The sequence below is a fragment of the Acomys minous genome (genome assembly GCF_964271855.1).
Source record: "Acomys minous genome assembly, chromosome: 4".
In the NCBI taxonomy this organism is placed as follows: Eukaryota; Metazoa; Chordata; class Mammalia; order Rodentia; family Muridae; genus Acomys; species Acomys minous.
In genome coordinates, this window is record NC_140486.1 from 24,565,241 (window position 1) to 24,590,435 (window position 25,195).

Sequence of the window (25,195 nt, forward strand, 5' to 3'; positions counted from 1 at the left end):
ACAAAAGCTTCTTCCAGCCCCCATCCCATTATAAGGAAGTTCTAGAGCAGTGACTCTCAGCCTGAGGGTCGCAGTCCCTGTGGGAACTGAATGATCCTTTCACAGGGGTCACCTAAGACCATCTGGAAACACAGATACTTACACTACAATTCATAACAGTGGCAAAATTACAGTTATGAGGTAGCAATGAATACAATTTTGTGATTGGGGGGGGCCCCCACAATACGAGCAACTGTATCAAAGGGTCTCAGCATTAGGAAGGTTGAGAACACCTACTCTAGAGGAAGCTAATTAAGTCAAATCAAACAGGGGCTGTGACAGGTGGAATGGATTCAGCATCAAGCATGTGTAGTCTCCCCTGGGTCTTTCTTTTCTCTCTTCCTACCCCAAGAACTCTGCGCAAAACAGCCAGTTGTGGTGCTTTAGTCTCAGCACTTGGAGAGGGTGGGCTTTGAGGTCCCAAAAGCCAAGCCAGGCCCAGTGGCTCTCCCTTCCTGTTTTCTGGAGGTCCAGCTGTAGAACTCTCAGCTCCCTCTCCAGCACCATATCTGCTTGTTTGCCACCATGCCTCCTGCAGTGCTGATAATGGATTAAACCTCTGAAATGGAAGCAAGCTTCCAATGAAATACTTTTCTTTTTAAGAACTGCCATGGGTTGTGTCCCCTCACAGCAATAGAGCATTAGCTAAGACATTGTATATGTGTCAAACTATCTTGTATTTGTATTTAAAATTGGCATTGTGGAATATAATTTAGCATGGTGAAACCCATGCTAAATTTAAGTACTTAGGAAAATATGAAATGGCAAATCAAAAATGTTATGACAATTTACGATGGAGAGAGAAAGCAAGGGAGAGAGCAAGAGAGAAAGAGAGAGAGAGAGAGAGAGAGAGAGAGAGAGAGAGACACACACACAGAGACAGAGACACACACACACACACAGAGAGAGAGAGAGAGAGAGAGAGAGAGAGAGAGAGAGAGAGAGAGACACACACACAGAGAGACAGAGACACACACACACAGAGAGAGAGAGAGAGAGAGAGAGAGAGAGAGAGAGAGAGACAGAGAGAGAGACAGAGACAGAGACAGAGACAGAGACAGAGACACACACACACACAGAGAGAGAGAGAGAGAGACAGAGAGAGAGAGACAGAGACAGAGACAGAGACAGAGACACACACACACATACACACACACACACACACACACACACACACAGAGAGAGAGAGAGAGAGAGAGAGAGAGAGAGAGAGAGAGAGAGAGACAGAGACAGAGACAGAGACAGAGACAGAGAGACAGAGACAGAGAGACAGAGAGACAGAGACAGAGACAGAGACAGAGACAGAGACAGAGACAGAGACAGAGACAGAGAGAGAAGTGGTAGAAAACCTGTGTAGAAAAAAAGATGCCATATATATTTTAAGACTCTTAGCTCCAAAACAGAGGGTCCACATTTTATTTTGCATTAGGGGCCCACAAACTGTGGAGCCCTCACACACACACCCCCGCCAGACACTGACCATAGAGAAACCATAGTAGACCCTTCCTTCTCAATGTCTATCAACACCTGGGCTGTTTGGCCAGGATAGCATAACTTACTCTTAAACTGACCATTTAAGCCCTCTCACCTCTGGGAGCAAGAAGGCCACATGATCGCCCTTCAGACCTATGAAGGAGCAGTCACTGGTGTGGTGTTGCTGCAGGCCAGAGAACGTGTGGCTATGCTGTCTATGCTCATAGATAGACATATTCATAGACAGCCCCATAGTGGAAGGAAACAAGGTCTGAAAGGTCAGAGGACATATTTAGAGTCTTATTGACGAGTTGGTAGAGATGAAGAGGTGCAGGTCTCTCAGTGTTCCCTATGTGAACTATGACTGCTCTCTCTCTCTCTCTCTCTCTCTCTCTCTCTCTCTCTCTCTCTCTCTGTCCCTCTCTCCCTCTCCGTCCCCCTCTCCCTCTCCCCCTCCCTTCCCCTTACTGTAAAGACTGAGGAATAAAAAGCAAAGAGGAGACTTCCAAGCATGCCTACCAGAGTTGTTGGGTCAGGCCAGCCTGTGTTGAGTATCCTGCTTGCCTTTAATTAGTGCCCATGACAGTTACAACTAAAGAGCAAAGAAAATGACCTCTGAGTTGGAATCAGTACGTTCTGACACATCCAGCTGCACGGAACCTGTAGGGGACAGAATGGAGCCTCCATGGCCTTTCTGGAGTTGTCCATTCTTCCTTCCTTCTTTCTCTTGCCATCTAGACAAAGTATCTATTTAACAAATACTCAATGTCTACTCTAGGCCCCATCCTGTTTTAAGTCCCCGGAGAAAATGTTGCTTTCATGCAGCAACATTCTGATAAAGCTGTAGTCATTCTGCAAGATGCAAGAAGCCACCATCTCCAGAGACTTGACTCCCCTCAGCACCGCCTCCCTCAATGCCTAATGCTTTTGCATACAGGTTTTACTTACTTGACTATTTATAATTACTGGTAGAAGTCTCCCTGTCCTTAATAGGTGGCCAGTCTAAGAAGGCAAGGCTGTGTTGGTTCTGCCTGCTGCTGTATTTTCAGAGCCCATCAGGCTGCCTTTGGCTTCCATGAATGCCTGCTCAGTGTATCTAATTGCAGGCTTTCTCTGAAGGAAAGAGCGTTAAAAAAAAAAAAACTCAGCCAAAAGGTGGCGCTGTAGGGAAGTAAAAGATACTTCTAACTCCATGGTTCCTGAGGGCTCTTGCTGGTCCTACTCTAGGAGCAGGACATTCCTGGCCTTGTACTTGCTCATGTGCTTCCAGATGGCTGAAATCCCTTAAGAGGATCAACATATGTAAAGAGCCTGCACTTACCAGCAATATTAACATTTTTGTGACTGCTAAAGGGGTCCAGATGGAATTTCAGATCAATATACCTGGGATCCCAATTACCCTGAAACACATACCTGTAATTATAATGTCTGATAGGATATGGGCATGCAGACTTTTCTTGTTTCTGTGGTTGTATAGAAAATGAAAAAGAATATGAAATTATTATTACATTTTACTGCTAAATTATTCCCTAAATATGAGCATCTTCCTGTGAAACTTTCTCTGAGTTTGTTAGGCCCCTTCTGGGCAAAACAGTGTCATAACCATCCACTTCAAAGGCTTCAGGAGCCAATTCACAGAGTACAGCCAGGCAGCCCCAAGATACAATCTACTCCTGGTGCAGGCTGTAAATAATGAATGACGCCTTTCAGATTTTAGTGTAGGCCACCTGGTGCCTGTGGTGCCCAATGCTAGTCACCAATTTCAGCACTGCACCTCCTTTTTCTATGTCTTTATTTTACAACAAAAACAAAAGTATATATTCTGTTTGCATGTGTGCCTGTGTGTGCGTGTGTGCGTGTGTGTGTGTGTGTGTGTGTGTGTGCACACGCACGTGCCTGTGTGTGTGATGAAAGGATGCTAGTTAAATCCAATTCATGTGGAAGCAGTATTTACATTTACAGAGGGAATGATGGGTCATTGCCTCAAGGCTTACTAACCAGTTAGAAAGCTGATGTATCTACCTGTCAGGTGGTTAATTTTTGAAAGCTTTTGAGGAACAGACATGAAAACATCAGCCGGCTTCAGATTTGGGATCCTATTATATCACAAATTATGATAAAAGCCATCGTGGGAGTTTTCTGCAGACCCAACAGGAAGTTTGCGTTTAAGAGTCAAATGTCAGAAAGAGTGGATTTCTTTGTTCATTATTCAGAGACCACTTTATGGCTTGACTTTCTAGTAGAACAGAACCAGATTATGTTCCCTAGAAATCATTAGAGACTTAGTCTTTAAGTTTGAGGAACTTGAAAATGCTGAAGTTGTAAATTTTTAATTGTTAGTCTTAAAAAATTGTAGCCTTATAATCCGCCATGATCTCTTGGTAGTTATAGGGGACTGCCTCTAAACCCTACCTATGCATACCAAAATCTGAGGACCTCCAAACACTATATAAAAAGGCATAGTACTTACATGTGACCTATACATAATTTCTTGCTTTAATCTCTAAATCATTTTGGATATCTAATACAATGTCAATGTCACAGATACATATTATATCGTATTATTTAAAAATAATGACAGCCAAGAGGTGCATATCTGTTCAGTACAGGCACAATATTCTTTTAAAATAAATAAATAAAAAGAAATGCAATTCATGGTTTTGTATTATAGGTGCTTTGCTCCAGTCTCCATGTTTTTTTTTTTAAAGTATGAAAGGCAGCCTCTGTTTAACTAATAGAATTAATTTACAAAGGTATACTGTCCCTTAAGGAAACAATGACAATTATTATGAAAAGACAGTGATGTGTATGTTAAAATATTATATCAGTATACAGTAAAGAAAGCACACACCATCAGTGTGAGAAAGCATCTGCTTTCCTTTGGCAAAGGCGCTGCATTCTCCACAGGCTGGGTGGCGCCAATGGATTTTGGCAGGATTCATTGGAGGAAGAAAATGCTGGCTTGACAACCTTCCTTTTCTCCATAGAGACACCACTTTATGAAGTTAGCCCGTCGACAATAGCTGGTTCTGGAGACCCTTTAAAGATGCTAACAATACCTGAGAGGGTGGGACTGAAAGAGATCATTTCTGGATGGATTGATAGAGGAAATTAACATCTGGGATTAAGGTTACTTTTCTTTTTACACATGCCAACACACACAAACACACACACACATCTGCTAATATATAGACACACACATATAAAACATACACATGTATGCACATGCCAAGTAGTATATTTCATGCTGCTGCCAGCATAACCTGTGAAAGAGAACTCCGTGACAATTCGGAGGTGAGTGTTGATGACTGCACAGTGTGCATGTGTTGGCGTGAGGCTTCCCGGTTGGTTGAGTGAGGCTTTTGGGAGCCTTGCCATTCAGCCCTCTTGAATATTCGCTAGCTCATGACAAGTGGTTTGGATAACTATTGGGAGAGAATTTGAAGTCAGAAAGAAACAGACCCTCTGCGGTCTGAAGCACTAGATAAGTGTAGGCGCTACAGCCATCGGGGGTCAGGTTGAGTATTGTGGGATGTTGTCTGGGGAAGTGCTTCTAATGTTAAACATACCCTCCTGCCAGAGCAACGGAAACCCCTTTTTATAATGTGTAGTGGGAGAAGCAGATATGATGTACTTACTGAGCAGCTGACTGCCTCTGTGATTCCAGGATCCCAAAGCTAATTTTTACTGAATGGCACTGTCAACCAATACAGTACTAAACCGAACCTGAATACACACACACACACACACACACACACACACACACACACACACACACACACGAGGCTAGAGACGATGGCTCAGCAGTTAGAAGTACTTGCTACTTCTTCAGAGGACTCAGGTTTGGTTCTCAGCATGCACAAAACAGCTCCCAACCTTTTGTAGCACTGGTTCCAGGGGATCTGGTGCCTTTTCCTAACCTCATTGGCACCAGGCATGCACAGGGCACACATACATACATGCAGAAAAATGCTTATATAACTAAAACAAAAAAAATTAAACACACACACACACACACACACAATAAATCTCATTTCTTTAAGCACTGTATATGTTTTCCTTATACATGTAGCACTCTATATCAGGTGGGTTTTATTATTTTACTTTATTTCCAGGTGAGAAAGTCAAGACCCCAGATAGTAACAACCAGATGAAGCTCTCATTTATCAGGCAAGACCCAGGCACGAGCTTACTCCCTTCTTTGTGCTAAGCCTACAGTAAAGGATCATAACAACATGCCTAGCGTTGCACTCTAAGGCTTACCTTCCCAGCATGGCACATCAGGGGAGAACCTGAACAAGGAATTGTCAGTTGAGAGCCTGTGAGCCCTTGAAGAATAAGCCTGTCTAGACAGCAGACCCTGCTCCTCAATGGACAATGATGAGTGGAAACAGTAGTGGCAAAAACAGTTTTACTGGCTGTTGATATTCAGGTACCATCCCTGTGAAAATTCAGCCTTAGAGGGTAGAATTGATTTAGTGACAATGGTACAAAAATCTCCTTGGATCCTTGTTTTCTGGATTCTGATAGGTAAACGAAGTGACTGAGTGGTTTGTTAACAGGACTATGTACCTAAGCACCTGAGAGCTTTGAAAATAAATGTTGTGTGGACCCATACCAGGCTAATTAAACCAGGGATTCCGTGAGTTTAATTATGTTCACAAAGCTCTCCAGGCAGTTCCAGCTGCAAGCAGGATTGAGCACCTTCAGCAGACCTTGTCTGGACACCTGGAACTTGCTCTTCAGGGCAGATATTGGAAGTCCATTTGGCAGCCAGTGTGGCAGAGAAAACAAGGAGTGTATTTGCTAAGACAGCTGCTTGTCCTGCTGCATCTCTGGGTATCTCAAAGTAGTGATTTTAAGGAAATGTAGACAGTTGTTGGTATGGTAAAGTCATAAGGACCACGGAGAAATGGTCAGAGAAAATGGGATGCGTGCCTTGACAAAATGTTATTTACAATTAAGGGCATTCCTTTCTTTGTTAGGACCCAAGAACAAACTATACCACTGCACAATGTGTAGAACATTTCTTGGTAGTTTAGGTGCTTTCCTTTTCTAAGGCCTTGCTTTTTTAGGCTCTTGCCTGCATGTGGGGGTTTCCTTAGGATACCAGCACATATAGATAGATGGTCTATGTTACCTGGCATCTTCACAAGCTTTCAACTGTATTAGAGAATTGATGAAGCCACCTGAACTCAAAGTGGAAGCTTACTGTATCACAGAAAAGATAGAGCCAGTTATATGGTTAAAGTGAAAGGGTGTTAATCTAAGAACCAAGAATTGCCCACTTTTTATTGGTCTACCCCCTTGGTCAACCATTGCAGCTTTTACACCTAGCCCAACGCACCCCCCCCCCCAGTACTGTTGGGTAGAGGATGTCAAATGCTTCCTGCCACTCTTCTCCATGGACCAAACAGTCCTGAGTGGTCGTCAGTATATTTGTATCCATGATCTTTTCCTTCTTGGTCTCTAGAACTTTCCAGAGCAAACCAGCACAAAGACTCCATTCTTAACTAATATAGAGCCAGGGACTCAGAGACACAGGAGCCTCCTTGCTAGAATCAGATTTGACTAGCTCTTGTCTGTAAAACAAGAAAGTAGGAGGTTATTAGGAGGACATTCCCAGCCTCATCACACCGTCTTGAAATACAAAATAAGCAAGAAACAAAACTATCATAAAAGCCATAGTTCCCGGAAGTGCCTAATATAGGTGCATATTTAAACCTCTTTGCTCAATCTGAAAAAGACCCAGAATTACCTAGAACCTATTCAGAGTGGCAACTTCTCATTAGCTTAGATACAGGCTAGGTCCCAGATGAATTTGGGTTTCTAGATCAATGCCAAAGAGTAGTGTGTACATAGCACAGGTGCTATATCCACAAAGGCATCCAAGCGCTTAGCTATTGTGTCAGATTTGTACATTTTCCCTTAGGTGTTAGAGTAATTCTCTGGCTTTAGACAGGCTCATGGCCGCTACAGGAGGACAGTATGGCAAGATGCAAGCTCAGACAAAGATTATGTGAAGAGCCCAAAACATGAAGAGCACAAGGTGGGGCCTTTGGCTGAGCTGGGGTGCTGCCTGGACGCTTTCCACCCTGGCAAGCAGCACCTACTTCGCCAGGCACGCATAGGCAGGCGCTTTCCACCCTGGCAAGCAGCACCTACTTCGCCAGGCACGCATAGGCAGGCGCGGCGCCACTAGGAGTCGCCTTCCCATTGGCCCTGGGACACGCCTTCCGGGAGTGAGAGCTTGTAAAGTTTCATTGAAGGCGGGGAAGCGCGCGCCCTCCGGGGAGCGGGGGCTGCTTGGCTCCACTGAAGCTGCTCAATCGCGGGTTGGGGATGCGGGGGCATCTGCACGGTTCCTGGACTTTCTTTTCTCCCTGAAGTCACGGCCGTGGCGCCCCGCGCTCAGTGCCTGGGTCTTGGTTCCTGCCCAGGCTCGCGTGGTTCCTCGCGTGAGGACTGGACCCGCATCACATCCCCTCAGGCTGGTAGCGGGACCCAGGCGTGTCGAGAATGGTTTTGCGCGCTCCGCGGCTGGCGCCGGGTACTCCTCGGCTTGAAGCTGGGGGCCGCTGAGGTTGAGTGGAGCAGCAGCTCAGCGATACGCCCCGAGGCTGGGGCTCCAGTACTCTGCTTCCCGAGCGCACCCGGAGCGCCACAGTCGGAGTGGGCATCGGAGCCTGGGCTGCGCCGCTTCGACACTCTGGCTTGGAAGGGATTCCGCTAGAAACTTTCGGCCATCCCCGAACGTCGCCTCAGAGCAGGCAGGGGACAGCTAGCCTCCTTCATCGCCTCCCCTCTCCTTGCCGCCCCCATCCCTCACCACTCCCAGAGTGTCCCTCCCTTGGCTCCTTCCCAGGCGACCCCTGGAGCAGCGGCAGCTGGATTCCGGTTCCACACTTCATGGGCGGGCCACAGGGGCTCCAGCGGCAGAGAGCACCTTGAGCCCGGACTCCAGTCCGTCGAGCGTGCCCTCGGGAGCAGAGAGATCACCACCAGCCGAGGCGATGCCAGGGCGGCTAGGAGCCACCGGCCTCAGGAGGCCCTAGGCAGATATGGGCCTGAGGTCCAAGCTCTAGGGACCCTCGAGAGTAGCCCTGTTGCTCGGACTAACAAGGACCCACAACACGATGGCTTCGGAAGTGGTGTGTGGACTGGTCTTCAGGCTGCTGCTCCCCATCTGCCTGGCAGTAGGTAAGTGTGGTGTGCTCTTGGACGTGACTAAAGAAGACAGGAGGGAGAGGGCCTGGGAGAGGGCTTTCTAACAACCTGAAGGGGTCCAGAGCTCTGGGATTTAGTTCTGAGAGCCTGAGGCACAATCTGAATGTCAGAGGCTTCTGATTCCCACTGATTGGAATGTGACAGTCCAGCACTCTTACTTGGCAATTTAGGGCGTAGGACCAGGGTCTTTCTGAGTCAGTTCAAGTAACCAGGATTGGCATGCTGTGGGATCCATTCAGTTGAATGTTGTCTCTCGTGGACTACCTCTAGAGGAATATGGACTTGTGTATAAAGGATGCTAGTACGGCTGGAAAGTGATTGTAGACAAGGGACTCTCCCTCCTGTAAGAACAGCAACTTACTAGGACACCCACCACCACCCTTCTCCAGAGTCCTCAGACGCTTAGCACATTGTGTGGCCAGAAGGGACTCCGGCCATTTCTCCTCCTCCAGCCTACACTCTAACAACCAAACAGAAGAAGCGAACAGTTCCAACAGTAGTAAAAAGAAAAGGAGAGATGAGGGCGGAGAAGCTGCCTTGATGAGTCTCTATTTTTACTCCCACAACAACCTCCATTAACTACAAAAAAGGGCTGGGTGCTAAGGGTGTAGAGCATTGACCTAATCTGCTCTCCTGGCTCCACCAGCTTTGTCAGGACATTTAAAGGATTAGAAAGTGGAATTCACTCCTTGGGGCAGACCAGACTAAGAAAGTCCCTCCAGGAGCACCTCATCCTCCTCAGTGGCTCCAGAGGCTTAGGGGAAGGTGTAGGTCTTAAGGGGACAGCAGCTGCTGGACTTTACAAGTTTTTATGCCGAGTCTAACATTTAGTCCTAGTCCTAAATATGACAGAGCTCCCTCTGCTCCCACAAGAGCTGGAAAATATACCACAGTACCAAGCTGTTGCATTTACAAAGAGATCCTTGCCTTCTCACGAAAAGGATCCTTTTTGTTTGTTTTGTTTTCTTTTTGTTTGTTTGGTCTGTTTTTTGTACCTTGACGGAGCTGGGCAGCTGGGAGTTCTGTGGATGCTGAATGTGTTCTTTGCTCAGGTAACTGAAAGGCAGTTTCTGGTGTTTGGATACCTCTGGGAGACCTAGGTGCTCAAAACTGCAGGAAAAAACTGGTGCTGCACCAGGTCTGCACTGACAGCTTGGTGCGGACCTGGGCTGTGAATTTCCAGGTTCACAGGCAGGGCTATTTGGTCAACAATCTTTGTTCTGGTGTGTAGGAGGAGCGCAGCATCCTCAGAGCCCACGTGAACGTCTTCTTCTGCTAGTTTTGAAAGTGACTGATTTCGAAGAGGTTTCTTTTATGTGCATGGGGCACAGGTGCTGCCTCTGCTTCTGTCTTCTCTCTTGGATGCACCTGGCTCCTAGCCAATCGGATTTGCTAATTGGAAGCTACTTAGGTCCCAGGGACTTTTAGTTGTTAAGACAAGGGGCTCTCTTCCCTGCTTTAAACCTGCCACCTGCTCTCTCTGCACTCCCTCAGCTGCAACCCTCTCCTTCCCCCTACTGCTCTAGCGCCTTGCCTGGGGCAGTAGGTTTGCAGTGACTGTTGGAAGAACTAAACAGGTGGCCATCTGGATCCACCCTGTGAAATGACAGCCTGGAATGGTCCCTTGATTGCCTGCTGTCTCATCTGGGGTTGTGGCTTCCCCAGGACTCAGTTCACTGCCCCTTTCCCCCAAGCCCCAGAGGCTGCAGAGTGTGATTTCCATTAGACTTTGCTGATGCATTCCTGAAGTCCTTTAGTGAGACAAATGCTCTCAGCCATCCAGAGGAAAAGTACTATAGTCCAGAGGCTCCAGGGGGCCTGGGGCAAAAGCAAGGGCACTTCTTCAAAGCTGTGGTCCAAGCTTCAGCATGCCTCCTATTTCTTCCACAACCCTTCCCTGCTGTGTCCACATTCGCAAGCTTGAGTCAGTGGGCTAGGCCCATCACAGGATGCAGATGGAATCTGTTCTGAGGTTGGGACTTTCTTTGGAGGAGCTGGACTTGTAGGGCCACAGCCCTGGCCCCATCCTGCCTCCTTGCAGGTTTCCTGGAGAGCTGAGTCAGCCCAGGTGTGCTGGCATTTTACTCCCACACCTCTGTGGGTTATGGAGATGTGGGAGCATGCTAACATATTGTGGATATATGAGTATGTAAGACTATATACTTAGAGTGTGAATACATGTGGCTATGTGTTATGTGAGTGTGTGTGTGTGTGTGTGTGTGTGTGTGTGTGAGTGTGTATGTGTGTGTGTGTGAGTGTGTGTGTGTGTGTGTGTATGTGTTAGTAGGTAGTGGTGCACAAGCATTCAGTTTGTAGCATGTGACTTCTATCAGCCTCCTACTGATGGAGGGGAGAGGAGATACCCCTGCATGGAGAGGGAAGAACTTCTGCGGAGGCTCACCCCAGGAATCCCTTGCTTATTGGCTGTTACTTAGGAAAGATGACCCAGGTCCTAAGAGGCCTGGTACCTTGAACCATTACACCCTTAGGAAGACTGGGTAAAAATCACCTTATTTTGGCACTTGGTTCCTGTCTACAGGAAATAGAGATTTTCAAGGTTACTAGGGTTTTTTTTTTTTTTAGGTCTACTTGCTCCCAAGGTGCCACTAAATCAAATGTTCAGATTTCCCTAATATCCTGGGCATGGAGAGCACAACCATCTGCGTGCCATTAGAATCGATCTTGCATTTTAGCCATCTATTTTTATATCTGGGTAAGGCGGCCTTCAAAGCTGTGCCCTTAGAGAAACTCACACACATTCCCTTTAAACCTTTTTCTTCCACGGGATGTTGACATCTTCCTGCAAAAGTGCTCCACTCTTTTCAATTAATGAGTGATATTGAAAGGGCACTGCCTTTGTGTTTAGCCCAGTGTTTAACTTTCTTTCTTTTCTTTCCTTCCTTCCTTCCTTCCTTCCTTCCTTCCTTCCTCCTCCTCCTCCTCCTCCTCCTCCTCCTCCTCCTCCTCCTCCTCCTCTTCTTCTAATAAATTGGCCCTCAACAAGAAACTAAAAGGAAAGTGATGAGTGATGTCGGGCCTCTTGTATGTAGGTGTTATGTTTTAACAACCAAACCAAACTGTACTAGAATATGTTGTTCACCGTTCATAATGAACATCTGCTGACAGATGTGTCCATCTCTACAGCCAGTGGACATATTAGACATCTCCAGAATAATCTATTTCCACTTGCTGGCCATTTGATTTCTTTCATATGTGTAACATAAAAGAGAATGACAAAGTCTTCTATAATATGAAATCTATGGTAATTATAGTAATAGCTGATCATTGGTGATCATATACATTTCATACTTATTTTCTTTCAGTATGAATCCAATTTGCAATTCATCCCTTTTTTCCCTTTTCCGTTGCTGAAGACTGAACCCAGGACCTTGCATATTCTAAGAACTGAAGCACCTTGCTAACCTTCCGACTTATCTTGAAGCAAATGACTTGAGGTCATCCTAGGATTAGGAGGGATTAGGACGTGTCATGGCTTGGTTTCTGTTGCTGTGGTAAACTCAATGACCAAAAGCAACTTGGGTGAGGAAAGGATTTATTTGGCTTATAGGTTAAAATAAATCATGGAGGGAAGCCAAGATAGGAACCCAAAACACGAGCCTAGAAGCAGGAACTGAATCAGAGGCCATGGAGGAACAGTGCTTCCTGCCTTGTGCCCTCTGGCTTGCTTAGCTACCTGTCTGGGATGGCTCTTCCCACAATGGGCTCGACCTTTCTACAATAATTGGCAATTACAAAAATGCCTCGTAGATAAGACAAGGCCACAAGCCAATCTAAAAGTGGCAATTCCCTCCCTCTAGGTATGTCTTGTTTTCTGTCAAGTTGACAAAAACTAACAGCTGGATTTGAAATATGGGGCTCCTTTTGATATGTGTGCATCCATGCTATTGACATTTCTCCTTACAGCAAATTTTCACTATTAGATATTGTTTTGAAGTCACATTGTACACAGTTCAAAAATTGCAAATGAAGCTAATTTTTATTTAAGCATTAGGAACCTTTGAGGTGGTTTGTGCTGGCCTGATTGCTGTTGTCATAGTCCTCAGTGGGAAGAGGTTTTAGTTGCTGAAGCAGTCACTGAACTCATTGACAAGAATTTTAATTTTGGTCACATCTTCTGAGCCTGTTTACTACCGTTAATTACTTCTAGAAGTGAAAGGTTTAGACCAGTGCTTCTCAACCTTCCTAATGCTGTGTCCCTTTAATGCAGTTGGTGGTGACCTCAACCATAAAATTGTTTTTGTTACTACTTCATAATTGTAATTTTGCTACTTCTATGAATTATAATGTAAGTATCTGTGTTTTCCAATGGTCTTAGGTGACCCCACCCTCAAGGGGTCATGACCCACAGGTTGAAAATCACTGGCTTGCTGGATGGTGGTGGCATATGCCTTTAATCCCAGCACTTGGGAGGCAGAGGCAGGTGGATCTCTGTGAGTTCAAGGCCAGCCTGGTCTATATAGAGAGTTCCAGGGCATTTAGGGCTATACATAGAAACCTTATCTCAAAAAACCAAAGTGAGGGGAGAGAGAGAGGGGGAGGGATGGAGAGAGAGAGAGAGAGAGAGAGAGAGAGAGAGAGAGAGAGAGAGAGAGAGAGAGAGAGAATATGAGAATCACAAGCTTAGACACTTATGATTTAATTCTAGAACAAAATATTTCAACCCAGATAAGCAAGAGTGGTTGGTACCTGAGATGTGTGGGCTGGAACTCTATGCGGGTACCTTGCTTTGTAGGAAGTGTGTTTAGCCATAAATAGAGACCAGCACATTGCCTTGGGCTTCACCTTTCCATGAGGACATGTTGCCAGCTGATCATGCGCTGCCTGTGGCTGTTTCTATGTGATTCTAGAGTTGTTTCTTTCTCTTTCTCCCTGTAGAATGGAGTCCGGAGTATTGCTTTCTGGGTAGGAGTGTGTGCAGTCACCTGTGCCATGCCTAATAAACTGAGGATGCTGTGTTACATTTATGAAGGCAATCAGGAAAGCTGGTCTGCCCACTCAGAACTCCCAGGCTAACAGGTGTGACCTGGGCCACGAGGAGGACACAGGAAGACTAGGGTTCGGAGCAAAGCAACTTAGCCCCTTTATAGAGTTGAGCCACAAAGACGAGTGTGTTTGTAGCAGGTAGGGGTTTTAAATAGCCAGGATTTTCTCACCACTGTAATGCAGTGTTTTAGATACCAATCTTCTTATTAATTAATCAATACATTCTGTCTAGGATTGTACTGCTAGTGTTTATTTTTGTCTTTGTGACATTATGTTCACACTCTATTTGATGTGATTTTAATTTTTTTAGTGAAACTCTTTCTGTTTAGTCCTTGTACTGCTAATGTTTGAAGTTACATAGTCACACTGTGTAGATTGTTATAATCTTTGCACAAATATTCATAAAAACTTAGGATAAACAGTATAAGTATGCCTAGATGTTTAAAAAATAATGAATAGGGGCTGAAGAGAGAATTCTTTTTTTTTAATTAATTTATTCTTGTTACATCTCAATGGTTATCCCATCCCTTGTATCCTCCCATTTTTCCCTCCCTCCTATTTTCCCCTTATTCCCCTCCCCTATGACTGTTCCTGAGGGAGACTTCCTCCCCCTGTATATGCTCATAGGGTATTAAGTCTCTGAAGAGAGAATTTTATGCTTAAGAACACTTGCTGATCATTTAAGGTGACTAGAGTTCAGTTCCTAGCACGCATATGGGTGGTTCGCAACCATTTGTAATTATTGCTTCAGGGAGACCCAGGACTCTTTTCTGGATTCCATGGGCATCTGCATTCATTTGCGCGTGTGCGCGCGCGTGCGCGTGCGCGCGTACACACACACACACACACACACACACACACACACACACACTATGAAAGAAAATAAACCTTAGAAAAAGAGTAATAACAATATGAGGATACTATGTGTGTGATATATTAGAAACATTAAATTTTCAGTTTAATGTGGGATCAAACAAATAAAGAAAATGTTCCATTTGAATGGAGGCTAAACAGAAAACATTTAAGAATTTTTTTGGGGGGGGTGATTCAGGACACTTACTGTTCTCCCAGAGGATTGGAGTTTGGCTCCCAGCACCCATGTCAGGTGGCTTACAAACACAGCAACTCAAGCTACAGAGGTTCCAAGACCATCTTGAGACCTCACCAGGTACATAGAAGCAAGCCCCCTACACACAAATAAAATAAAAATGATATAAATGTAAAAAAAAAGGCATGCCATCAGCATTGGTGTTTCTTATATTTCTCAGTGTCTACATGGTCACCAGACCCATCATGACAAGGCACAATCAAAAAGAAGAGGAGACCCAAAGCACATGGCATCCTGTCTGGAGAGGCACTGACTCGGAGCTTTGAATGATTCTAGACATCCTTAAACTGCCCAAAGATTAAGGGACCCATCACCTCTTGCTAGGCTTTGTGCTCTTGTTCTGAGAGGCAGAGATCTTCCCAGGCTGAGCTGCGTTCCACCCGTGAGCCACACCCCTAGTCCTTTGCTAGGAATAAATTGTTTTCAAAACTTTAGAGCAATAACACAATTTTCTTTTTTTTTTTTTCAAAATAATTTTAAAACTCAATTAGCTTTCTGTCTCACTTGGTTTCTGTTTCCTCTCCTTGTTCAGTTGGTCCTGTGGCAGCAGGACGTGTGGGATGTAAAGTGATGCTCACTTCATGGTAGTTAGGAAACAAAGAAGTGCAGGCAGGGCTCCTAGAGTCCTCACAAAAACTGGACTGCAGTGACCTAAGTTCCTCCAACTAAGCCCTACCTCCTAAATGTCCTTGCACCACCTCCAGTTACTTCACCACCTCCAGTTACTCCACCAGCTGGAGACCAAGCCTTCAGTACCTATACTTTTGGGGAAACATTCTAGAACCAAAGTATAGTATATAATGCAGTTGACGAGTTTAAGCTGGTTTCAACATCTCCTAGGTGATACCCAGTTTCTTCTCTTCCATTTGTGGTAGGATGGTAAAACTTTGTGGTTATCACCTGCTGGTTTTTAACTTCTGCTTTGGAAATGAACCTGCATGAAAGCAGGGCTTTCATATTGCATGGACACAGTGGACTGCTTTTGTATATGAAGTTTTGAGTCTTAAATACATTTTATAAGAAATAAGTGTGTGTGTGTGTGTGTGTGTGTGTGTGTGTGTGTGTGTGTGTGTTTTCAGCTGTTGAGTAACTGGTGTGATTCCACCAGTCATCTGTGGGTTAAGAACTTTTCGGATACTTTGCTTAACTCTTAGGAAGTTACTGATTCTATGACCCAAACTGAGGTGATTGTCCCCTTGTGTTGTTTCAGATGTGAAAGCCAACATCCAGCGTTACTCCAGTGTGGTCAACATCACACACACACACACACACACACACACACACACACACACACACACACCCTCTCCCTATCTCCTGCAGGCTTCTCTGCTGTGTACAGGTTCTAGATCAAAGCGGCAGGCAGGCCTTCAAGAGCCCTTCTCCTTTCCCCATCTTTACCATGTGTACAGCTGATGTGTACCCCATGAGTTGCTCAAAGCTGCCCAGATGCCATCCTTCAAAGGAGTAGATTTGCAGCTTCTCTTGGGGCTCAGGATTTTTGCCTGAACCTCAGTCAAATTGGGCAGACCCCTGCTGCCTTCCCCACCCCCAACATGGCTTTACTGTGAGCCCAGAAAACTGTCACTCCTGCCTTCTACTGGTCAGCGTCTTTTCTCTAGTTGATAGGCTACCCTTTGGGTTCTCTTCTTCTGGAGTCTTCTTGTCTAAACCGGTTTCCTTAGTGGAAGCCAGCATTATTTCTTTCACATGGCAATGAAGAAGTCTGGATAACCGACTTAGAACATGCCCCATCTCACATCAAGGGCCCAGTGCTTGTACTTTTGTGCAGCAAAAGTTAGAGAATTGCCTCTGAGCTGGGGACCCTTCACTGCACCAGGCACTGTGGGGTTCTAGAAAGTAGCGCTGAGAGGCAGCACTTAGCCGCAGAAGGCCAGGTGCATTGTTTCTATTGATGGAGAACGGAGGCAAACGGGGATCAGGAGAGTCTGACTCACAGAGGTCTACAACATCCCTTGGTCATGGTGCTTTTTAAGTGAATCAGACAGACTAATTCTGATGTGGTCTGTATTAAGTGGAAGAAATCTTGTTCATATGAGGAAAAAGTCTAGCTTGAATCACCAAAACAGAGCCACAGCCGGTTCCCAGGCCGGAGCAATTTACACACCCAAAACCCCTTAAAGCACTAGGAGGGACCTTGCCAGGAGACAGTAGCAGTCACAATATTTTCTTTCTTACCTTTGAAAATAGTTCTCTTCATTTTGGGTGCAAATGCTTGGGTTGGGCTAAGACGACTACTCATTGGCCATATATCAGTGTGAGCTATTGTATTTCTCTCGCTTGCATACACTTCAGATGAGTGGGGTAAGAGGTCTAAGACGCGAATATGGGATAATCTATATATCAGGGGACTATTAGGGGCCGGGGTATTAATAGATATTTGGGGTTCGTTAAGAAGAGTCCAACTGAGAAAGTGGCAAACCCTTCCTAGGGCCGGATCTGCATTAAGGAAATCAAACACACAAATCTTGATGGCACATGGTTTCTGACTTTTGTCAGAATTTCAAACTTCGTTTGACATTATTTTGCTGGGGTGAAAAGCTGGGTTGTGTGGCGGCCACACATCTGGCTTTGTCATGTAGCTGTGTGACCTCAGTCACGTTATGGAGCATCTCTGCTTCTTGGATACTTCATCTGCAAAATGAATAGATGATGACAAGAAGTAAGCTCCTACTTACAGGAAGTAAGCTCCTACTTACAGGAAGTAAGCTCCTACTTACAGGAAGTAAGTTCAGATGACCCTGAATGGCAAGGCCTTTGAATGATGCCTTTATTTAAGAGCTCTTAATACTCTAGACTGACATGAGTCACTGTTACATGTTAAGGAGATATACTGGCTGGTTTGAAGACCCGCTTGCCACCTGCAAGGCAGTTTCATGGGCAGACAATATAGAGTTCCACTCAACACTTATGGCAGTTACGGAGCACAAAGAGAGTTTGGAACACAGCCTGTTGAAAGCTGAGCCTGGTGCTGGCCTGCACACCCACTGGAAGGTCTCCGTGGCTTTGTTCATTGTAACCTTGGATGTGACATGTTAACTCTGACATCTTTTCTCCTTTAAAACTCTTTCCCAACACATACCATTGTCCCCACAGCCTAACCTGGCACCTTGTTCATACTCGCCACACTGCTGTGTTTTTAGGACTAATCTTTTCTTCTATGCACCTGCAAGTTTAAGGTCTACTTGTGGTCCTTGTCTGTACCCTCTCATTAAATGTCTTGATATGTAGCAGACATTTAGGCCATCTTTGTAAATTGTAGCTTTTCCCGCTGAAAAGATTAAACGTGATTATACCAATGCAGATGTCTAGCAAGAACTCTAAAGAGCTGGCCCTCAGCCCTAGTTTTTCCCTTGAATATATCAGAAATCTTGACGTAGAGGTCCCGCTTAGCTTCTCCTACTCAATAGTCTCTAAGTTCCTGACTATAAACCTCACAACAGGCTAATTTATCCACCGTACCTTTCATGAGCGAGAATACTTCCTACTGCGGCGACTAATATCTGCTACCTGCTGTGTAGAGCACAGAGAAGGAAAAACCCACTTGATAATGTGAAGTTTGACCCAAGTAACATCCTTGAAGTGCATATTATTATTTTTTTAAGAAATGCTTTTAGCTCTTCTGGAACCACACACATCGATCTGTTTTCTCTTGTGGTCGAATCCTTCAGGTCAGCACTTCTGGCCACACGTAGAGAAAAGGAGGAGGAAGACAGAGTTTTAACAAGCTGGTGATTTTCTTTTCTTAACTGAAACACAATGGAAATGAGTTACAGTTATGTGCAAGATTGTGTCGTCTGTCTCACCTCTTTTCTCTGTTTCCCCAGACTGCACCTGCTTGCTTCCTGCAGCTGGCTCTGACACTGCAGGGAGACTAGAGTCCTCAGGGGGAAGGGGCCTACTCTGGTGGCCTAATGAGCGAGTCTGGATCCCGTTAGTAATGAACCATGTGCCTTTGTTCTCTGCTCCTCAAGGGCTTCACGTCTCACCTTATGTTCACGATTCCCACAGCATTACTTCTGCCTATCACGTCTGAATGCGAAGGGCGTGGCTGCAAACCACCATTGCTAGTCTTTTAGGGACATCTTACTTTCACTGCCCTTAAAGAAAGGCTAGGAACTGCTAGGGATTTTTTTTTTTTTTAACCATGTGGCTTCTTGAGTTAGAAATGTACAGGTCAGTTTCTAAAGGAGCAACATTCTGATTTAGACGTTTAGTTTTGATTCTCTGGAGTCACGTGGATTATGAATTCATTACCAGTGATGGACATGAAGTGCAACAAACTGCACGGTCACCTTTGGTTTGGAATCTGCAGGATGATTGTTAAGAGTCAGAACCACCCAAAAGGCCCATTTACTAGTCAGTTGGCCACAAGAGTCCCCTGATGATCGTGCCTGGCTCACTCCTTCCCCTTGCTGACTCCTTATCTCCTCTGTGGTCCTCCCTGTCAGCAAAGACCCCCACTATCCTCTTTGTGCTGGGGAAGGCCCTCCAGGAAGGCCCTAGCATGTCCTGGAAATATAGGACTTTTACCATCTATAGCTCATGTTTAAAAAGAAAACCAAATGCTATTGTAACAGTGACCCAGGCTGAGTGAGCTTATAGAGATAGACTTATCTAAGAAAGAATTGAATAAAAAACATGTATTTTGAGTAAAATGCTTGATTTAATCAGTGTAGTATTACAATGGTACTATAGAGCTTAGGATCTTTGTTTGCTACATAAGTCTGTCATCCCTAGAAGTGTTGGGAAGGCTACACAGAATCTGCAGAAGTGTCTGGAGTATAAACTCTGTCCTTCAAGGCCCCACCCTTCCCTCTTCTCCATTTTCAAATTACATTTAAGTACTTGCTCACACTGGGTGTATCCAGACCCCTCCCATTGGCCTTGGTGCCCAATGTCTATCTAACTGCCAAGCAGTACAACCTTCATAGCCAGTGCCAGCTCTGCTATTGCAAGGCAGACAGCCCTGCCATGGCACACAGCTCTGGCCAGTCCTCTTCAGGCAGGAGAAAGGGTTAGAGACAGATTACAAGAGTGTGAAAAAAAAGGCATACCGTAGAGTGCGGATGTTTTCTTGGGATTCGGTATTTTGCTGAGACCTCTAGTTCCCTAGGATTGCTTGTTAGTAACTGCAAACTTATTCAGAAATAATATCCACAGCAACGTGACCTTGGCTCCTGCATTTCTTCAGAGTCACATTCAAGCTCTCCTCCCTGATGGCCCTGTCTAACCACACTCCCCTCGCCCAGTGCTTCCCTGGGCTACAGGTAGAAATGCTTTGGGCTGTTTTTATACATTATGCCACACTCACCTGGGTGTATCTCAAGATTCAGGATGCTGAGGTAGAAGGGTGGCGGATTCAAGGCTAGCCCCAGTTAGATGGGATATCACACCCACCCACACCCACACCTACACATATATGTGTTAGTTACAGACTCTGAATGTTACAATGTACACACACACACACACACACACACACACGCTGAGGATGTACCTCTGTGGTAGAATACCACCTGCCTACCATATGTAGAAGACCAGCCTTGATAGCCTGAATGCAAGTTTTGATATATTGGTTTTCTACCATATTCTTTGTTTTAAAGGATGGAACCCAGTCCTTAAAAGCAGCTGTTAAGTTGGATACCCGCCTGGTGTGGTGGCACACACCTCTAATCCTAGCCCTTGGTAGGTGGGGGCTGGGTAATTAGGAATTCAAGACTATTACAAAGGGGAAACGAATCCCAGAGATTATTTGACCATTGCAACACTGGGATGCTCAAGGCAGTCCAGCCCTACTTAGATTTTCAGGTTGGGATCTAGTCCTGAAATGTTTATCTCACATGTAGTGCTGCTTTTTGAAGGAAAGACGCTGGCCAAGCAAACCTTGGAGAGTCTGTAATGTGAGCCGTGCCGTCACGATGCTTAATACATTTCAATATGCATGGAATGCATTCTTTAAAGTCAAAATGAAGTGAGGTTTTAATACTCCACTAGTAGTTCTGTTTCTTTTCATCATTTCTCCCTCCTGAGATCTATGTACATTTCCCAGTAGTCATCAAACCCTACAGTAATGGGAGACTGCATGCTCCCAGCACTTGCCTTAAAATAGCCATTGCTTTTGTTTACTTCAGATGTCAGAGGAAAGACATGTCTGCCCTTTATTTGATTCCTATCTCTTCCTTACTTTTGGTGTAACTGCTTTCTAGGTTTCTTTTCTGGCTGCCACCCCAAAAATGTTGGATAATCTAAAGAAAATCTAGTGTAAAAGTCCATAGGAATTATTGCATTTCTTGTTTGTGTATTTCCAATTTAGTTGTCAGCACTTCCTGTTAATCTCATTCCTTGATAGAACCAGAAGAGATGTTTTTGCTTGCTTGATTTTTCTCTCTCAAAGAGCTAAAGCACAGACAGGGGTTGATTCTGAAAAAGTGTTTAAGAATTCTGTCTGTAGAAGTATAGCTCAGTAGTGATCCAGCAGTGTGTAGCTCAGTAGTGATCCAGCGGTGTGTAGCTCAGGAGTGATCCAGCGGTGTGTAGCTCAGTATTGATCCAGCGGTGTGTAGCTCAGTAGTGATCCAGCGGTGTGTAGCTCAGTAGTGATCCAGCGGTGTGTAGCTCAGTAGTGATCCAGCAGTGTGTAGCTCAGTAGTGATCCAGCAGTGTGTAGCTCAGCACGGATCCAGCAATGTGTTTGACATTCCTGCCAAGCCAACTATTGTTAGGAACTGAGTGCTACAATATTTGGAAGTAATTTTTCTTTGCATAGAATTTCAATATATTTTTTAAATTAAAAAAATGTTCTTTGACAATTTCATGCACGTATATATGTATTTTGATGGTTCAACCCTTTAGTATTCTCTTATTTGTCTTCCACTCCTGTTGGAGCATTAGTTTCCAGAAAGCTCTCCTTTTTCTTTCAAGTATTCTTTTGTATGTTGTCCACTGAATCTGCTTAGGATTGTTTACATGAGCACGGAGCTTGGGTAATTTATCAACCCTTACACCCCTCAAGAAAATGGCTCTCTCTTCCTAAGCAAGCATTAACTGCCAATGGTTCATCAGCTGCGGGAAGGGTCTTATGGTCCCCACTGGTCACCCATGGAAGAACGTTGGCAGGCTCCATCTTGTTCAGATAAGCACTGCCATTGTGAGTCTACGAGTCCCACATCTATGTCATGTCCAGAGACGGCATTTCACAGCATCCCTCTCCATCTTCCAGCTCTTGCATTCTTTCTGCTTCATCTTCTTCGATGTTCTCTGAACTGTGGAGGATACGCTTTAGATGGTACATTTAGGGCTGAACACGTATTAGGTGATTATTCACAGTACTCTGACTCGTTATGACTTTCTGTATTAGCTACCACTCATTACATTAAAGATGTTCCTCTCACTGAAACTGAGAAGCAGCACTGGCCCATAGTTATAACTATCTATAAGAAAGTTGAAACATGTTCATTTAGCAAAATAACAGTAGTAGTCCCCCACCTTAGGACCCAAGATATTCCCAGGAATGGGCTCTTGAGCAGGATTACAGTACCAGGCATGAGACCCTACGGAATGGGCCTCAAATCCAGTCAGAAAGTGGTTGGTTACCCTGATGGTTATACCACTATTCCACCAGTGGGCACATCTTACCTGGCAGGTCAGTGTTATAATATGCAGGGCACAAAACTGGGTAACACTCCTGGTAACTCCCAGCAGCCTATTTAGCACCAGATGGAACTCTGAAAGACAGCAGTCAGGGACAAAGCTTCTAGTTCAATCCCAGCTTTATTTCTCTGTGTTCTACACATAAAATGTGTGGTGCCTTTAGCAATAGGGACCTACAATTTAGTTTGGGCAAGTAGTCAGGAACAATGGTGTACTGGCTGGTTTTGTGTCAACTTGACACAAGCTTGTTTCATCAGAGAGGAAGGAGCCTCACTTGAGAAAATGCCTCCACCTGAGATCCACCTGTAAGGCATTTTCTCAATTAGTGATCAACAGGGGGGAGGGCCCAGCCCATTGTGGGTGGTGCCAGGAAGCAGCACCTCTCCATGGCCTCTGCATCAGCTTCCGCCTCCAGGTTCCCGTCCTGCTTGAGTTCTTGTTTCATCTGGAAGCGTAAGTTGAACAAACCCTTTCCTCCTCCCCAACATGCTTTTTGGTCAGGGTGTTTTAGTCGCAGTGATAGAAACCCTAACTGAGACAAATGTTAGTAGCCTGTGTTGTTGTGCGGCCTCTAGGACCTTTCTGACTAATAGCTCATAAGGAGGTATGCCGTAAATAGTGCTGGAATTTTCATTTAATAACTCATAGCTTCTTGAAGCAGTATTATACACTTACCTATTCAGGATACCGCCATTAATACTTAAAAAAAGAGATTACAAAGCAGTAGCCCTCATGTTACCTTTTTTTCTAGGTTCTTAGGTGTGCTTAACCTACCCCGTTCGCTCCTCTTCCCCACCTCCCCACACCCTCTCCACTTAAACCTACTTCATCTGTCTCGTTTCTTTCATCCTAATGGGTTTGCTTGTTGCTGTCTGCCTTCATCTTTTCTTATTTCCCCAGGCTAATCTGTCTGTTCTGGGACCCTCAGAATCTAATTTTGCCTGGCCCATGCTATGTCGACAGCATTTCCTGTGGGCCCAGGCAACAGTAAACACCCAGCCCCTCAGTGCAATGCCCTATGTGCTCACTTACAAAATAGAGGTAATAATAATATCAATATTATAGGGTATCTGGTGAGTTCCAAGACTGGTGTAGAGCTTGGGTGGCAGAAAAATTGTCCAACATGTCTTCAAGGTCTTCAGTACTATGAAAATGAATGAGCCAATGAATGTATTTAGCAGGTGTTTTCCTGTTAGGCAGTATCTGGCACACAGTATGCATTTACTAAGTACAGATACTGTGAGGCTGACATTTAATTTAAACAGCAGTTGATGTATGAAGTGCGGCTCCCAGCTCTGCGACTGTTCGAGGCATGTCTGAACCTTTGATGCTGTTACCTACGGAGTTCAGACTTGACAACTGCACAACTGAGTTACAAGCCCAACAAACAGAATACCACAAAATGTCTTATATTGCTCTAAGTAAGCACAGGATTTTGTGTTTGACCAAATTCATAACTACCCTTGGTCACTTGCAGTCCCCAGGCCATGGGTTGGACATGTCCACGTAATGCTCAGAGTGGTGGTTGCTGATGGTGGCTGTTGTGTGTGTCAGGAGTGTTGTGGGTCATGGGCTATGAGATGTCGTGTGGGAAGAGGCTCTCTGATAGGCTGAGGGCCAATAGGATGGCAGTCACAGGACTGGCTCCATGAGCTCTGTCTGCTACAATTCAATGCCATAGCCCTATTGGAGAACAAGATAGAGAAAAAGTCCCACTGGGCAGGGGTAAGGCATCCCTTATCTCCCACAACACTCTCAGAGATGATTCAGTAGATAAAGCTGTCCTTCTCTTTTTAAAAAAATAATTTAATTAATTTATTCAGATTACAACTCAACTGTTACTCCCATCACTTGTATTCTCCCATTCCTCCCTTCCTCTCACTTTCACCCTATTATCCTCCCCTAGGTCTATGACCAAGGGGGACCTCCTCCCCCACTATGTGGTCATAGGCTATCCAGTCTTATCTTGGTAGCCTGCTTGTTCTTTCTCTGAGTGCCATCCAGCCTCCCCATCAAGAGGAAATGGTCAAATATGGGCAACTAGAGTTCATGTCAGAGTCAGTCCCTGCTCTCCACACAACTGTGCAGAATGTCCTGTCCATTGGCTAGATCTCTGTAGGGGTTCGATGTTTACTGCATGTATTGCCTTGGTTGGTGCAGTAGTTTGAGCAAATCCCCCTGGACCCAGATCCACCCTTCATGATGTTCTTCTTGTAGGTTTCTAGGACCCTCTGGATCCTTCCATTTCCCCGTTCTCCTACATTTCTCTCACCTAGAGTTCCAATAGTATGTCCTCACATCTATCCCAATTTCCTAGTAAGTGAAGACTTCCATGGGACATACCTTTTGGACTTGTGTCCAATTATAAGTGAGTATATACCCTGTGAGTCTTTCTGCTTCTGGGTTAACTCACTCAGTATGATCATTTCTAGTTCCATCCATTTGTCCACAAATTTTGGGATTTCCTTGTTTTTAGTAGCTGAAAAGCTGTCTCTCTCACATAGTGCTGATACCTCTGGGAATATCAAAACATGAGCCCAAATGCCTTAAACCATCATGGCCAGTGTTTGTGTGGAAGACTGTTTGGCTCCATTCCTTGTGCTAGTCACCTGCAGTGGGTGGGAGTCAGACTGAATGGAGCGTTCACTCAGCAGTCCCTAGTGTCCTGAGCACTTG

The 25,195-nt window shown here is 45.0% G+C and overlaps 1 protein-coding gene across 7 annotated transcripts in view; it reads left to right on the plus strand.

The window, feature by feature from the left end:
• Positions 1-7,784: 7,784 nt before the first annotated feature.
• Positions 7,785-25,195, plus strand: part of PIEZO2 (piezo type mechanosensitive ion channel component 2) — a 365,197-nt gene continuing 347,786 nt past the window's right edge. For 4 of the 7 annotated variants that reach the window (XM_084780682.1, XM_084780685.1, XM_084780683.1 and 1 more), the window contains exon 1: positions 7,785-8,712. In XM_084780682.1, the coding sequence (XP_084636808.1) occupies positions 8,649-8,712 (64 nt within the window). In that variant the 5' untranslated portion in view covers positions 7,785-8,648. The remainder of the gene's footprint in view (positions 8,713-25,195) is intronic. The other 3 variants (XM_084780684.1, XM_084780686.1, XM_084780688.1) reach the window with 1 other exon arrangement.